This window comes from Oncorhynchus mykiss, chromosome 7 (assembly GCF_013265735.2).
Source record: "Oncorhynchus mykiss isolate Arlee chromosome 7, USDA_OmykA_1.1, whole genome shotgun sequence".
Taxonomy (NCBI): Eukaryota; Metazoa; Chordata; class Actinopteri; order Salmoniformes; family Salmonidae; genus Oncorhynchus; species Oncorhynchus mykiss.
The window spans coordinates 87,727,394-87,743,752 of record NC_048571.1 but is presented as its reverse complement, the minus strand read 5'-3'; the positions used below and the strand labels follow the sequence as shown (position 1 = coordinate 87,743,752).

The following is a 16,359-nucleotide window of genomic DNA, read 5'->3' as shown; positions in this document are numbered from 1 at the left end:
CAATACGACAGGTAACTACTCTCATACCGTCAAGTATACTCCAATACAACAGGTAACTACTCTCATACCGTCAAGTATACTCCAATACAACAGGTAACTACTCTCATACCGTCAAGTATACTCCAATACAACAGGTAACTACTCTCATACCGTCAAGTATACTCCAATACGACAGGTAACTACTCTCATACCGTCAAGTATACTCCAATACAACAGGTAACTACTCTCATACCGTCAAGTATACTCCAATACAACAGGTAACTACTCTCATACCGTCAAGTATACTCCAATACAACAGGTAACTACTCTCATACCGTCAAGTATACTCCAATACGACAGGTAACTACTCTCATACCGTCAAGTATACTCCAATAAGACAGGTAACTACTCTCATACCGTCAAGTATACTTCAATACAACAGGTAGGTAACTACTCTCATACCGTCAAGTATACTCCAATACAACAGGTAACTACTCTCATACCGTCAAGTATACTCCAATACAACAGGTAACTACTCTCATACCGTCAAGTATACTCCAATACAACAGGTAACTACTCTCATACCGTCAAGTATACTCCAATACGACAGGTAACTACTCTCATACCGTCAAGTATACTCCAATAAGACAGGTAACTACTCTCATACCGTCAAGTATACTCCAATACAACAGGTAGGTAACTACTCTCATACCGTCAAGTATACTCCAATACAACAGGTAGGTAACTACTCTCATACCGTCAAGTATACTCCAATACAACAGGTAGGTAACTACTCTCATACCGTCAAATATACTCCAATACAACAGGTAACTACTCTCATACCGTCAAGTATACTCCAATACAACAGGTAACTACTCTCATACCGTCAAGTATACTCCAATACAACAGGTAACTACTCTCATACCGTCAAGTATACTCCAATACAACAGGTAACTACTCTCATACCGTCAAGTATACTCCAATACAACAGGTAACTACTCTCATACCGTCAAGTATACTCCAATACAACAGGTAACTACTCTCATACCGTCAAGTATACTCCAATACAACAGGTAACTACTCTCATACCGTCAAGTATACTCCAATACAACAGGTAAACTACTCTCATACCGTCAAGTATACTCCAATACAACAGGTAACTACTCTCATACCGTCAAGTATACTCCAATACAACAGGTAACTACTCTCATACCGTCAAGTATACTCCAATAAGACAGGTAACTACTCTCATACCGTCAAGTATACTCCAATACGACAGGTAACTACTCTCATACCGTCAAGTATACTCCAATACGACAGGTAACTACTCTCATACCGTCAAGTATACTCCTATACGACAGGTAACTACTCTCATACCGTCAAGTATACTCCTATACGACAGGTAACTACTCTCATACCGTCAAGTATACTCCAATACGACAGGTAACTACTCTCATACCGTCAAGTATACTCCAATACGACAGGTAACTACTCTCATACCGTCAAGTATACTCCAATACAACAGGTAACTACTCTCATACCGTCAAGTATACTCCAATACAACAGGTAGGTAACTACTCTCATACCGTCAAGTATACTCCAATACGACAGGTAACTACTCTCATACCGTCAAGTATACTCCAATACGACAGGTAACTACTCTCATACCGTCAAGTATACTCCAATACAACAGGTAACTACTCTCATACCGTCAAGTATACTCCAATACGACAGGTAACTACTCTCATACCGTCAAGTATACTCCAATACGACAGGTAACTACTCTCATACCGTCAAGTATACTCCAATACGACAGGTAACTACTCTCATACCGTCAAGTATACTCCAATACGACAGGTAACTACTCTCATACCGTCAAGTATACTCCAATACAACAGGTAAACTACTCTCATACCGTCAAGTATACTCCAATACAACAGGTAACTACTCTCATACCGTCAAGTATACTCCAATACAACAGGTAACTACTCTCATACCGTCAAGTATACTCCAATACAACAGGTAACTACTCTCATACCGTCAAGTATACTCCAATACAACAGGTAACTACTCTCATACCGTCAAGTATACTCCAATACAACAGGTAACTACTCTCATACCGTCAAGTATACTCCAATACAACAGGTAACTACTCTCATACCGTCAAGTATACTCCAATACAACAGGTAACTACTCTCATACTGTCAAGTATACTCCAATACAACAGGTAACTACTCTCATACCGTCAAGTATACTCCAATACAACAGGTAACTACTCTCATACCGTCAAGTATACTCCAATACAACAGGTAACTACTCTCATACCGTCAAGTATACTCCAATACAACAGGTAACTACTCTCATACCGTCAAGTATACTCCAATACAACAGGTAACTACTCTCATACCGTCAAGTATACTCCAATACAACAGGTAACTACTCTCATACCGTCAAGCATACTCCAATACAACAGGTAACTACTCTCATACCGTCAAGTATACTCCAATACAACAGGTAACTACTCTCATACCGTCAAGTATACTCCAATACAACAGGTAACTACTCTCATACCGTCAAGTATACTCCAATACAACAGGTAACTACTCTCATACCGTCAAGTATACTCCAATACAACAGGTAACTACTCTCATACCGTCAAGTATACTCCAATACAACAGGTAACTACTCTCATACCGTCAAGTATACTCCAATACAACAGGTAACTACTCTCATACCGTCAAGTATACTCCAATACAACAGGTAGGTAACTACTCTCATACCGTCAAGTATACTCCAATACAACAGGTAGGTAACTACTCTCATACCGTCAAGTATACTCCAATACAACAGGTAGGTAACTACTCTCATACCGTCAAGTATACTCCAATACAACAGGTAACTACTCTCATACCGTCAAGTATACTCCAATACAACAGGTAACTACTCTCATACCGTCAAGTATACTCCAATACAACAGGTAACTACTCTCATACTGTCAAGTATACTCCAATACAACAGGTAACTACTCTCATACCGTCAAGTATACTCCAATACAACAGGTAACTACTCTCATACCGTCAAGTATACTCCAATACAACAGGTAACTACTCTCATACCGTCAAGTATACTCCAATACAACAGGTAACTACTCTCATACCGTCAAGTATACTCCAATACAACAGGTAACTACTCTCATACCGTCAAGTATACTCCAATACAACAGGTAACTACTCTCATACCGTCAAGTATACTCCAATACAACAGGTAACTACTCTCATACCGTCAAGTATACTCCAATACAACAGGTAACTACTCTCATACCGTCAAGTATACTCCAATACAACAGGTAACTACTCTCATACCGTCAAGTATACTCCAATACAACAGGTAACTACTCTCATACCGTCAAGTATACTCCAATACAACAGGTAACTACTCTCATACCGTCAAGTATACTCCAATACAACAGGTAACTACTCTCATACCGTCAAGTATACTCCAATACAACAGGTAACTACTCTCATACCGTCAAGTATACTCCAATACGACAGGTAACTACTCTCATACCGTCAAGTATACTCCAATACGACAGGTAACTACTCTCATACCGTCAAGTATACTCCAATACAACAGGTAGGTAACTACTCTCATACCGTCAAGTATACTCCAATACAACAGGTAGGTAACTACTCTCATACCGTCAAGTATACTCCAATACAACAGGTAACTACTCTCATACCGTCAAGTATACTCCAATACGACAGGTAACTACTCTCATACCGTCAAGTATACTCCAATACAACAGGTAACTACTCTCATACTGTCAAGTATACTCCAATACGACAGGTAACTACTCTCATACCGTCAAGTATACTCCAATACAACAGGTAACTACTCTCATACCGTCAAGTATACTCCAATACAACAGGTAACTACTCTCATACCGTCAAGTATACTCCAATACAACAGGTAACTACTCTCATACCATCAAGTATACTCCAATACAACAGGTAACTACTCTCATACCGTCAAGTATACTCCAATACAACAGGTAACTACTCTCATACCGTCAAGTATACTCCAATACAACAGTTGAGTCAAAGCACCAGACATGGGTTCCAATAGTATTTAACATCTTTCATAACTTTGCGTTTGATCTAGCCTGTCTGGATTGCCATTTTGAGTGTTCTGTTGGTCAGCTAAGTCAGGCAAGCTCAATCAAACACCGCTGAAGTCTTATCTAAACTATTTCAAATAGTATTTGAACCATCTCTGTCAACGTTATTGTGCATGTTAAAATGGCTATCCCTTATTTAGTGGTTCTTCCAGCCAGATAAGAGCCCCACACTGGACCTGTCATAATACCCGTAAAACCTAGCTGTCAAACAGGGAAATGGTTCCAATCATTTTTCCATCCTTCATGTTTCCCATAGGGGATTTTAGAAACACTTAAAATAAGGGCTCTGTTTCGTGTAGGTTTATCCTGGCGTGATTTGATAACCATGTAAATCTCTCTAGGACAATGTGACTACCAATATGTTCGTCCATATTTACTCTGATTCTAAAATGCTAATGAGCGTCATAATAGACCTCACGCAAAACTACAAATCCCAGCAAGCTCCTGCACGTCGTCTCTAGCTGAAACCTTTGCTGAACAAGTCTTGTGTCCATGTTAAAGTTGCACAAGACAATTCACTTAATTGTCCATTTAAAGATAATACCAAATCACCAAGGTATTTATAGTTCTTTATAATAGCCTAATTTGCGTTTTAGTGTTTTGCGTGTAAATACAGGCTAATATATTTGAGTCACCTTGTCCTATAGATATTTACAAGGTGATCTAAACGTCACACCAGGGCAAGTCGACACAAAACAGCCCTTATTTTAAGTGTTTCTAAAATCCTCTATGGAGGAAAACGATTTGGAACCATTTCCCTGTTTGACTGCTAGGTTTTATGGGTATTATGACTCATGCTCCAATCAATTCACATTTCATTGGTCACATACACATGGTTAGCAGATGTTAATGTGAGTAACGCGAAATGCTTGTGCTTCTAGTTTCGACCGTTGCAGTAATATCTAACAAGTAATCTAAATTCCACAACGACTACCTAACGGATTAAGGAATGGCATAGGAGTATATGGATGAGCAATGACCGAGCTCTGCTGTGGTACTGTGTAGCATCCTGTCTAGGGACAGGTACTCTTTTTACCAGACATTCTTCATATGTGAGCGCTAGTATAGGTAAAGGCTCAATTAACGTGGTGTTTCTCTGTCTCACTCTGTCTCTGTGTGCCTCCCTCTGTCTCTCTCTCTGTGCCTCCCTCTGTCTCTCTCTCTATGTCTTGCTCTCGCTCTGTCTCCCTCGCCCTCTCTGTGCCTCCTCTGTCGCTCGCTCTGTCTCTGTGCCTCTGTCTGTCTTGCTCTCTCTCGTGCTCTCTGTGTTGCTCTGTCTCTAGGGAGAGATGGTAATCATCATAACGTTCGGAGGAGATGTCATCCCCAAGAGTCCCTTTGCTGTGGGAGTGGCTGCTCCTCTGGATGTCACCAAGGTCCAGGTCAACAACCTGGATGGCAGTAAGTAGTGTTAACCTTTGACCTAGCGGATGCTAGCTTCCTACTGGATCAGCTGAGAACTTCCCAGCTGGTGTTCAGCAGGCAGCATGCCTCTATGGTGCTACAACGGTTTGCCATTTTAGGAAAAGCCCTTTCCATGAACCCCCTTCCCTACCACTAGTGGAGGGGGGAAATTGTTACCCGTGTGCCTTCGTAAGATTGTCTTGGTGCTTGTTTCTTTAGGACTGGTCTTTAGAAAGGCTGTGTGCTGAAATGTTAAACTATATCCCCTCTCCTTGTTTGTTCAGGAGTGGAGGTGGGGCAGGACCAGGAGTTTGTGGTGGGCACCAAGGGAGCGGGAGGCCAGGGTAAACTGGAGGTGAAGATCAGCAGCCCTAGCGGTAAGCTTGTCCCCTGTGTGTTGGAGGCTCAGTCTGGGAAGAGGCCCGAGAACAGCACGGTGAAGTACATCCCCAAGGAGGAGGGTCTCTATGCTGTGGAGGTGAACTACGATGGACACCCAATCCCAGGCAGCCCCTTCCCTGTGGAGGCCACACTGCCTCCTGACCCCAGCAAGGTACAGCCATACACTGATGTACAATGTCATGACTTTGTAGTTGTCATCAGTCTCAATGTAATTACCTTGTAGTTTCGTGATTGTTTTCTTTGTATATGTTATGAATCCCCATTAACTGCTGCTAAGGCAGCAAGCTACTCTTCCTGGGGTCCATCAAAAATTAAGGCAGTTGTATACATTATAATTTCTAGACAATTAAATTAATTTTACAACAGATTTCACAATACATTGTGTCCTCAGGCCACTACACCACTGCAACACAATCTATATGTGTGTATTTCCCTGTCTCTTCAGTCCCCGCTGTTCCATAAAACACCTTATCTGTTAATCTAATTGTACTGCTTTCATCAGTTACCTGATGTGGAGTAGTTCCATGTAGTCATGGCTCTGTGGTACTGTGAGCCTCCCATATTCTGTTCTGGACTTGGACTGTGAAGAGACCTCTGGTGGCATGTCTTGTGGGGTATGTATGGGTGTCTGAGCTGTGCTAGTAGTTTAAACAGACAGCTCAGTATCTTCAGCTTGTAAACACTACTTACAAAAACAAGTCGTGGCGGAGCAGTCGCAACAGTCATTGGTTCGAATCCAGGCTGTATCACATCTGGCCGTGATTGGGAGTCCCATAGGGCGGCACACAATTGGCCCAGCGTCGTCTGGGTTTGGTCTCGGGGGTAGGCAGAAATTGACTTACAATGGCGAACTGACTTGACGAGTTAAGTAAATACATTAACTTCATTTAAATTAAATAAACATGTCTCCTTTACTTTGAGCTATGAGAGATTGACCTTCATATTAATAATTTGAGTCATTCTGCCCTGTTCTGGACCAATTGTAATTCTCCCAAGTCCCTCTTTGTGTCACACGACTGAACAGTAGTCCAGGTGAGATACAACTAGGGCCTGTAGGACCTGCCTTGTTGATGGTGTTCAGAAGGTAGGGCAGCGCTTTATCATGGACATACAACAGTAGCTAAGATGGGGAGAAGTGTCAATATGTTTTGACCATGACAGTTTACAATCCAGGGTTACTCCAAGCACTTTTAGTCTCCTCAATTTCTTTGTAATCATTATGAGATTTAGTTGGTGTTGAGGGTTAAGTGAATGACTTGTCCCAAATATAATGCTTTTAGTTTTGAACTATTTAGGTCTAACTTAGTTTCTGAATGGGTGGCAAGAAATAACTGCAGGTCTTTAAGTGTTGCAGTAATTTCAGTTGCTGTAGTAGGTGACATGTGGTGTTGAAGCACCTGCATACATACATGCACTCCTTAATGAAGATTTGAAAAAAGCGGGGCCTAGACAGCTTCCCTGGGGAATTCCTGATTCTACCTGGATTTTGTTGGATAGGCTTCCATTAAAGAACACCCTCTGTTCTGTTGACATCTAACTCTTTATCCACAATATAGCAAGGGGGTGTGAAGCCATATCATATACGTTTTTCCAGCAGCAGACTATGATCAATAATCTCAAAAGCCATACTGAAGTATAACAAAACAGTTCCCACATTCTTATCAATTTCTCACACAAGTGATGGATTGGATAAGTGCCATGCATGTTGAATGCCCTCCACTATAAGCATGCTGAAAGTTTGGTAAGTTATTTACTGTAAAATAGCATTGTATCAGGTCAAACACTTTATTTTTTTAAACTAAGCGTTGGTAACAGGCTGGTTGGTTGGCTGTTTGAGGCCAGTAAAGGGGGCTTTACTATTCTTAGGTAGGGGGAATGACTTTACCTTCCCTCCAGGCCTGAGGGCACATACTTTTCAGTAGGCTGAAATTGAAGATGACAGATGGGAGTGGCACTATTATCCTCAGTCATTTTCCATCCAAGTTGTCAGACCCCGGGGGCTTGTCATTGTTGATAGACAACAATAATTTTTTTCCACACTCACTTTATGGAATTCAAAATGACAATGCCTGTCTTTCATAATTTGGTAAGATATACTTGGATGTGTAGGTTCTACAGGATGTCAGCTAATACAGCGAGTGATTGATCCCCAATCTAATGGATTATTTCATGATTGATTGATTTCAAAAAAAGCATTTTTGCTTCTGTTTAGTGGCGGTTCGGATAACTGGCTGTTTGTATTGACTATTTATTTAAAACTGACGGTTTCTGTCCCTCCAGGTGAAGGCGTTTGGTCCAGGTCTGAAGGGAGGTTTGGTGGGTAATCCCGCTGAGTTCACCATCGACACTAAGGGTGCAGGGACCGGTGGCCTGGGCCTGACTGTGGAGGGGCCCACCGAAGCCAAGATCGAGTGCTCTGACAACGGGGACGGGACATGTAGCGTGTCCTACCTTCCCACGGAGCCAGGAGAGTACCTGGTTAACATCCTGTTTGAGGAGACCCATATCCCAGGATCCCCCTTCCACTCTGACGTCAACTGCCCCTTTGACCCCACCAAGGTACGGGAACGCTGCACTTGCTGTAGCTCAGTTGGTGGAGGGAGCCTGGCGCTTGCAATGCCAGGGTAGTGAGTTCAAATCCCGGGACCACCCACACGTAAAAATTGTGTGCACACATGACTGAGTCACTTTGATAAGAGCATCTGCTTAATAACATATAATATATACGGGAAATTCAGACCTGTACTTTTTCTATTTATTTTTTAACATTATAGCCTTATTCTAAAATGGATTAAATAGTTTTTTTCGTCATCAATTTACTCACAATACCCCAATGACAAAGTAAATAAAGGTTTTTAGAAATGTTTGCACATCTATTAAAAAAACAAACAGGAAATATAACATTTACGTAAATATTCAGACCCTTTACTCTGAAGCACCTTTGGCAGCGATTACAGCCTAGAGTCTTCTTGGGTGTGATGCTACAAGCTTGGCACACCTGTATTTGTGGAGTTTCTCCCCAGATCCTCTCCAGCTCTGTCAGGTTGGATGGGGAGCGTCGCTGCACAGCTATTTTCAGGTTTCATCTTTCCCTCCATCTTGACTAAATCAAATCAAAATCAAATCAAATGTATTTATATAGCCCTTCGTACATCAGCTGATATCTCAAAGTGCTGTACAGAAACCCAGCCTAAAACCCCAAACAGCAAGCAATGCAGGTGTAGAAGCACGGTGGCTAGGAAAAACGCCCTAGAAAGGCCAAAACCTAGGAAGAAACCTAGAGAGGAACCAGGCTATGTGGGGTGGCCAGTCCTCTTCTGGCTGTGCCGGGTGGAGATTATAACAGAACATGGCCAAGATGTTCAAATGTTCATAAATGACCAGCATGGTCAAATAATATTAATAAGGCAGAACAGTTGAAACTGGAGCAGCAGCACGGCCAGGTGGACTGGGGACAGCAAGGAGTCATGTCAAGTAGTCCTGGGGCATGGTCCTAGGGCTCAGGTCCTCCGAGAGAGAGAAAGAGAGAATTAGAGAGAGCACACTTAAAAGGCTAGTCGTCTAGTCCCTGCCATTGCAAAACATCCCCACAGCATGATGCTGCCACCACCATGGTTCACCGTAGGGATGGTGCCAGGTTTCCTTTAGACGTCAAGCTTGGTATTCAGGCCAAGGAGTTCAATCTTGGTTTCATCAGACCAGAGAATCTTATATCTCATGGTCTGAAAGTCCTTTAGGTGCCTTTTGGCAAACTCCAAGTGGGCTCTAAGAAGAGTCTTGGTGGTTCCAAACTTATTCCAGTTAAGATGGAGGCCACTTATTGTGCACCTTCAATGCTGCAGACATTTTTTGGTACCCTTCCCCAGATCTGTGCCTCGACACAATCCTGTCTCGGAGCTCTATGGACAATTCATTCAACCTAATGGCTTAGTTTCTGCTCTGACATGTACTGTCAACTCTGGGACCTTATATAGACAGATGTGTACATTTCCAAATCATGTCCAATCAATTGAATTTACCACAGGTGGACTCCAATCCAGTTGTAGAAACATCTCAAGGATGACCAATGGAAACAGGATGCACCTGAGCTCAATTTAGAGTCTCATAGCAAAAGGTCTGAATACTAATGTAAATTAGGGGTTTCTGTTTCTTTAAAAAAAAAAAAAATGCCTAAACCTGTTTTCACTTTGCTGTTATGGGGTATTGTGAAGTCATTATGGGGGGGTATCATGTGTAGATTGATTTGAGGGGGAAGAAAAGATGTAATCTATTTTGGACTAAGGCTGTAACCTAACAAAAAATGTGGAAACAGTCAAGTGGTCTGAATACTTTCCAAATTAAGTGTGTACTCACACATCCCTCCTTCACGCCGGATAGCAATCACCATCCTGGGACTTATAACACTATACTGTTGAACTCGTTTTTATCATATTTATTTTTCTTGCTAGTACTGTTTCGATTGTACTGATGTTTAGGAAGACTGATTTATCATTCATTACAAGTAAAAAACCAATATGAGTACTGATGTTGAAAGCCCTTATTGTAGTCAACTCCCTCTGGATAAGGGTGCCTGCTAAATGACGAAATAACTCCTAAATGTCATTCTGTCAGGTGGTGGCATCTGGCTCGGGGCTGAAGAGGGCCAAGGTGGGAGAGGTCAGTGTGGTGAATGTGGATTGTTCCAGGGCTGGACCGGGTCAACTCACCCTGGACGCTGCCTCTGACTCTGGCAACAATAAGGCGAAGACTGAGGTGTGTACCATGGGAGAGTGGTGATCTTAACAAATTGGAATATTAAATATTTAGAGAAATATAAATTGCTTAATTGAACTGCTCATATGATGGTAGGAACCCTACTTACTCTAGCGTTATTAACCTGTTTGTTGTTGACTCTTGAAGTAGTCCATTTTTCTTAGAAGTCCTGCATATCAATCTCCATAGAAAAGCTTAGTTGTAAGCTAACTAATGTGCTTACAGGTACAAATCCCCTTCAATAGTTTTTTCATTTTTTAAATTATTAATTCATTCAGGTGATCGACAACAAAGATGGCACCTACACAGTGACCTACGTGCCCCTGACCGCTGGGATGTACACCCTGCTACTGAAGTACGGAGGCAAGGCGACGCCCGGGTTCCCTGCCAAGGTGATGGTCGACCCTGCAGTGGACACATCCAGAATCCAGGTGTTTGGCCCCGGAGTGGAGGGACAAGGTAGAGTTTATTTACAGACACTCTGTTGCTCTTTGTGGTGTATAAAGCACTTTTCTATAAAGCACTTTGTGACAACTGTTGACATACAAAGTGTGTTTTTTTTATTTTTAGAGTGGCACTGAGAAGCAAACTCATGAAACCCAGTGTATTGTATCGTGTCGCTTGTCTTTAACCTGGGTAACTGTAGGAGATGATCCACTTTATTGTCCCTCTGGGTACAACCTACTCCAACTGAAAGTGACTCATCTTCATTCTGATCGACCACAACTGCTGTTTGCCGGGTTAACATGACACCAGGAGCCCTTTTGTGTGGTGGCGAACATTGCTTTGTCAAGAAGAAATGGGAGCGTTTCTAGAAGCATCTCGGGCTTCTGAATAACGCTCTAACGCTCTAACGGTTGAACAGTGAAGTCTATAAAACCATTACCTCACCTCAGAGCAGTGACATAAGGAACATCACGTCACCACTGCTGCCTCAATGAAAGCCCTATTAGAGTTCAAAGGGGCAGTTGGTGAGGCTGGTGGGGATGCCAAGTTAACAACCCCCACACAAATACACCAGATGTTGAAAAGCACTGGGCCAGCTGTGGAGTAGCACCCCTGGATGGAGAGCAGGTTTTTTTTTTTTTTTGTGTGGGGGGGGGGGGGGGGGAAACAAAGTCAACAAAAGCTCAACATGACTTGGAAATGAGTCGACCAAAATTAACTATTTATTTCATTTAATTTCTCTCCAGCATTGTTCCGGGAAGCTACTACGGAGTTCACAGTAGATGCCAGGTCTCTGACTAAGAAGGGAGGTGACCACATCAAAGCCCAGGTCAGAAATCCCTCTGGTGCCATGACTGACTGTATGGTCACTGACAAGGCGGACGGGACCTATGGCATTGAGTACACGCCCTTTGAAAACGGTAAAGAAACGTCTGCCTGTTGACGTAAAAAGGGTTATGAATAGATTTGTGTGGTTGGTTGTCCAAATGGATGACATCTCTCTGATCTCCTAGGAGTCCATGCTGTGGAGGTGCTGTACGATGAGTCTCCGGTCCCGAAGAGTCCCTTCCAGGTGGGGGTAGAGGAGGGCTGTGATCCTACCAGGGTTCTGGCTAAGGGCCCCGGGCTCCAGGAGGCCATCACAGAGGCCCCCAACAACTTCTCCATCATCACCAGGTAGGTACACACACATGTTCATGTCTTAAGACATGATGGAGGGAGCGATGTTCATTCATCGTCTTTTTAAAACCTTTTCTCCTGTTTGGTGTTTAATGAACCCAGGTATGACGGCACTGATCAACAGGGGAAACTTGACTTGCGTATTAGTTCAGTGGTTTGGTTCAACCCGGTCTTAAATCACGTTTGTCACATTCTTTGTAAATAACAGGTGTATACTAACATTGGAATGCTCACTTACAAACCCTTTCCAACAATGCAGAGATTACATTTTTAAATGACACAAGGAATAAATACACAACGATTAACGACAACATGGCTGCATACACAGGGTACCGGTACGGAGTGGATGTGTTGGGGGTATGAGGTAAATGAGGTGGATATGTACATGTGACTAGGCAATAGGATAGATAATGAACCGCAACGTATGCGATGAGTCAATAGAGTTCAACTATATTAGTAGTCCTATAGCTTGGGGATAGAAGCTGTTCAGTGTGTAGTTTCCGGACTTGATGCATCAGTTCTGCTTGCCGTGAGAACAGACTATGACTGGGGTCTTGGACAAAAAAAATTAGGGCCTTCCTCTGACGCCGCCTAGTATAGAGGTCCTGGAGCAGGAAGCAGGAAGCTTGGCCCCAGTGATGTACTGGGCCGTTCGCACTACCCTCTGTAGTGCCTTGTGTTCGGGGGTCGAGCTGTTGCCATACCAGGCCATGATGCAACCGGTCAGGATGCTCTCGATGGTGCAGCTGTAGAACCGAGGACCCATGCCAAATCTGTTCAGTCTACTGAGGGGGAAGAGCCTTTGTTGCTCTCTTTACAACTGTGTTAGTATGTGTGTGGACCATGATAGCTCCTTAGTGATGTGGACACTGAAAAGCTTGAGGCTCTCGTCCTGCCCCACAACAGTCCTGTTGATGTCTACCATTAATACAGTAGTCTGCTCTAATCCTGTCTGACCTGCACCATTAATACAGTAGTCTGCTCTAATCCTGTCTGACCTGCACCATTAATACAGTAGTCTGCTCTAATCCTGTCTGACCTGCACCATTAATACAGTAGTCTGCTCTAATCCTGTCTGACCTGCACCATTAATACAGTAGTCTGCTCTAATCCTGTCTGACCTGCACCATTAATACAGTAGTCTGCTCTAATCCTGTCTGACCTGCACCATTAATACAGTAGTCTGCTCTAATCCTGTCTGACCTGCACCATTAATACAGTAGTCTGCTCTAATCCTGTCTGACCTGCACCATTAATACAGTAGTCTGCTCTAATCCTGTCTGACCTGCACCATTAATACAGTAGTCTGCTCTAATCCTGTCTGACCTGCACCATTAATACAGTAGTCTGCTCTAATCCTGTCTGACGACTACCATTAATACAGTAGTCTGCTCTAATCCTGTCTGTCTACCACTAATACAGTAGTCTGCTCTAATCCTGTCTGACCTGCACCATTAATACAGTAGTCTGCTCTAATCCTGTCTGACTACCATTAATACAGTAGTCTGCTCTAATCCTGTCTGACCTGCACCATTAATACAGTAGTCTGCTCTAATCCTGTCTGACGACTACCATTAATACAGTAGTCTGCTCTAATCCTGTCTGACCTGCACCATTAATACAGTAGTCTGCTCTAATCCTGTCTGACCTGCACCATTAATACAGTAGTCTGCTCTAATCCTGTCTGACTACCATTAATACAGTAGTCTGCTCTAATCCTGTCTGTCTACCATTAATACAGTAGTCTGCTCTAATCCTGTCTGCTGACTATCATTAATACAGTAGTCTGCTCTAATCCTGTCTGACCTGCACCATTAATACAGTAGTCTGCTCTAATCCTGTCTGACCTGCACCATTAATACAGTAGTCTGCTCTAATCCTGTCTGACGACTACCATTAATACAGTAGTCTGCTCTAATCCTGTCTGACCTGCACCATTAATACAGTAGTCTGCTCTAATCCTGTCTGACCTGCACCATTAATACAGTAGTCTGCTCTAATCCTGTCTGACCTGCACCATTAATACAGTAGTCTGCTCTAATCCTGTCTGACCTGCACCATTAATACAGTAGTCTGCTCTAATCCTGTCTGTCTACCATTAATACAGTAGTCTGCTCTAATCCTGTCTGTCTACCATTAATACAGTAGTCTGCTCTAATCCTGTCTGCTGACTATCATTAATACAGTAGTCTGCTCTAATCCTGTCTGACCTGCACCATTAATACAGTAGTCTGCTCTAATCCTGTCTGCTGACTATCATTAATACAGTAGTCTGCTCTAATCCTGTCTGACTACCATTAATACAGTAGTCTGCTCTAATCCTGTCTGACCTGCACCATTTAATACAGTAGTCTGCTCTAATCCTGTGTGTTTTTCCCAGAGGGGCAGGTATCGGAGGCCTGGGCATCACAGTCGAGGGCCCATCGGAGTCTAAGATGTCCTGTAAAGACAATAAGGACGGCAGCTGTAACGTAGAGTACATCCCATTCGTCCCAGGCCTGTATGACGTTAACATCACGTATGGAGGAAAACACATCCCAGGTAACTAGACTCTACTACAGGGTTTCCCTAATGCCTCCCCCCTGGGTCAACATGTGGTTGTTGTCCTAGCACTGCATGGCTGACTCAAATAACAGGGTGGCAGGTAGCCTAGTGGTTAGTGTAGGGGTGGCAGGTAACCTAGTGGTTAGGGCGTAGGGGCGGCAGGGTAGCCTAGTGGTTAGGGCGTAGGGGCGGCAGGGTAGCCTAGTGGTGGCAGGGTAGCCTAGTGGTTAGGGCGTAGGGGCGGCAGGGTAGCCTAGTGGTTAGTGTAGGGGTGGCAGGTAACCTAGTGGTTAGTGTAGGGGTGGCAGGTAACCTAGTGGTTAGAGCGTAGGGGCGGCAGGGTAGCCTAGTGGTTAGAGCGTAGGGGCGGCAGGGTAGCCTAGTGGCTAGGGCGTAGGGGCGGCAGCGTAGCCTAGTGATTAGGGCGTAGGGGCGGCAGGGTAGCCTAGTGGTTAGGGCGTAGGGGCGGCAGGGTAGCCTAGTGGTTAGGGCGTAGGGGCGGCAGGGTAGCCTAGTGGTTAGGGCGTAGGGGCGGCAGGGTAGCCTAGTGGTTAGGGCGTAGGGGCGGCAGGGTAGCCTAGTGGTTAGGGCGTTCAAATCCCCGAGCTGACAAGGTACAAATCTGTCGTTCTGACCCTGAACAAGGCAGTTAACCCACTGTTCCTAGGCCGTCATTGAAAATAAGAATTTGTTCTTAACTGACTTGCCTGGTTAAATTAAGGTTAATTCCAAGGCCAGCTGTCAGTGTATCTAACTCTCTCTCTCTGTCCATCAGGCAGTCCATTCAAGGTACCAGTGAAGGACATGGTTGATCCCAGCAAGGTGAAGATCTCAGGACCCGGCGTGAGCTCAGGGGTCCGCGCCAATATCCCACAATCCTTTACTGTGGACTGCAGCAAGGCCGGGGTGGCTCCGCTGTCTGTAGCCGTCACTGCACCGAAAGGTGAGGGTTTGATTCAGTGTGTGTGGTGGCCCCTCTCTCTGTGGCTGTCACAGCACCCCAAATGTCAGACTGGATTAGTTTTATTTCTGTTAGTTGTAAGAGATGACAGGGAACAGGCGTTGATGGGGAATTTACCCAGAAAGACTTGTGGCGTCGACAGCAACACATTTGCACGCGGCAGAGAATTGTTCTGCTGTTTTAAAAGCTCATTTTCAGCAATTCTACACCTTTTTCTATCTTATAAAGTCGGTCTCAGGGGTGTGAATACTTACAGTACACTTGTATTTCACCGTTATTTAACCAGGTAGGCCAGTAAATGAGAACTTGTTCTTAACATCTGCGAAACGTACGTGGACACCTGCTTGTCGAACATCTCATTGTAAAACCATGGGCATTAATATGGAGTTGGTCCCCCTTAGCTGCTACAACAGCCTCCACTCTTCTGGGAAGGCTTTCCACTAGATGATTGAACATTGCTGCTATAACAACCTCCACTCTTCTGGGAAGGCTTTCCACTAGATGATTGCACATT

The 16,359-nt window shown here is 43.8% G+C and overlaps 1 protein-coding gene across 2 annotated transcripts in view; it reads left to right on the top strand.

The window, feature by feature from the left end:
• The window catches only part of LOC110528679 (filamin-B), a 113,439-nt gene that overhangs the window by 54,247 nt on the left and 42,833 nt on the right, over positions 1-16,359 (top strand). For both annotated transcript variants that reach the window (XM_036984306.1, XM_036984305.1), the window contains exons 17-25: positions 5,440-5,557; positions 5,845-6,113; positions 8,243-8,521; positions 10,574-10,714; positions 10,993-11,173; positions 11,908-12,081; positions 12,175-12,337; positions 14,721-14,881; positions 15,660-15,827. In XM_036984306.1, coding sequence (XP_036840201.1) covers positions 5,440-5,557; positions 5,845-6,113; positions 8,243-8,521; positions 10,574-10,714; positions 10,993-11,173; positions 11,908-12,081; positions 12,175-12,337; positions 14,721-14,881; positions 15,660-15,827 — 1,654 coding nt within the window. The remainder of the gene's footprint in view (positions 1-5,439; positions 5,558-5,844; positions 6,114-8,242; positions 8,522-10,573; positions 10,715-10,992; positions 11,174-11,907; positions 12,082-12,174; positions 12,338-14,720; positions 14,882-15,659; positions 15,828-16,359) is intronic.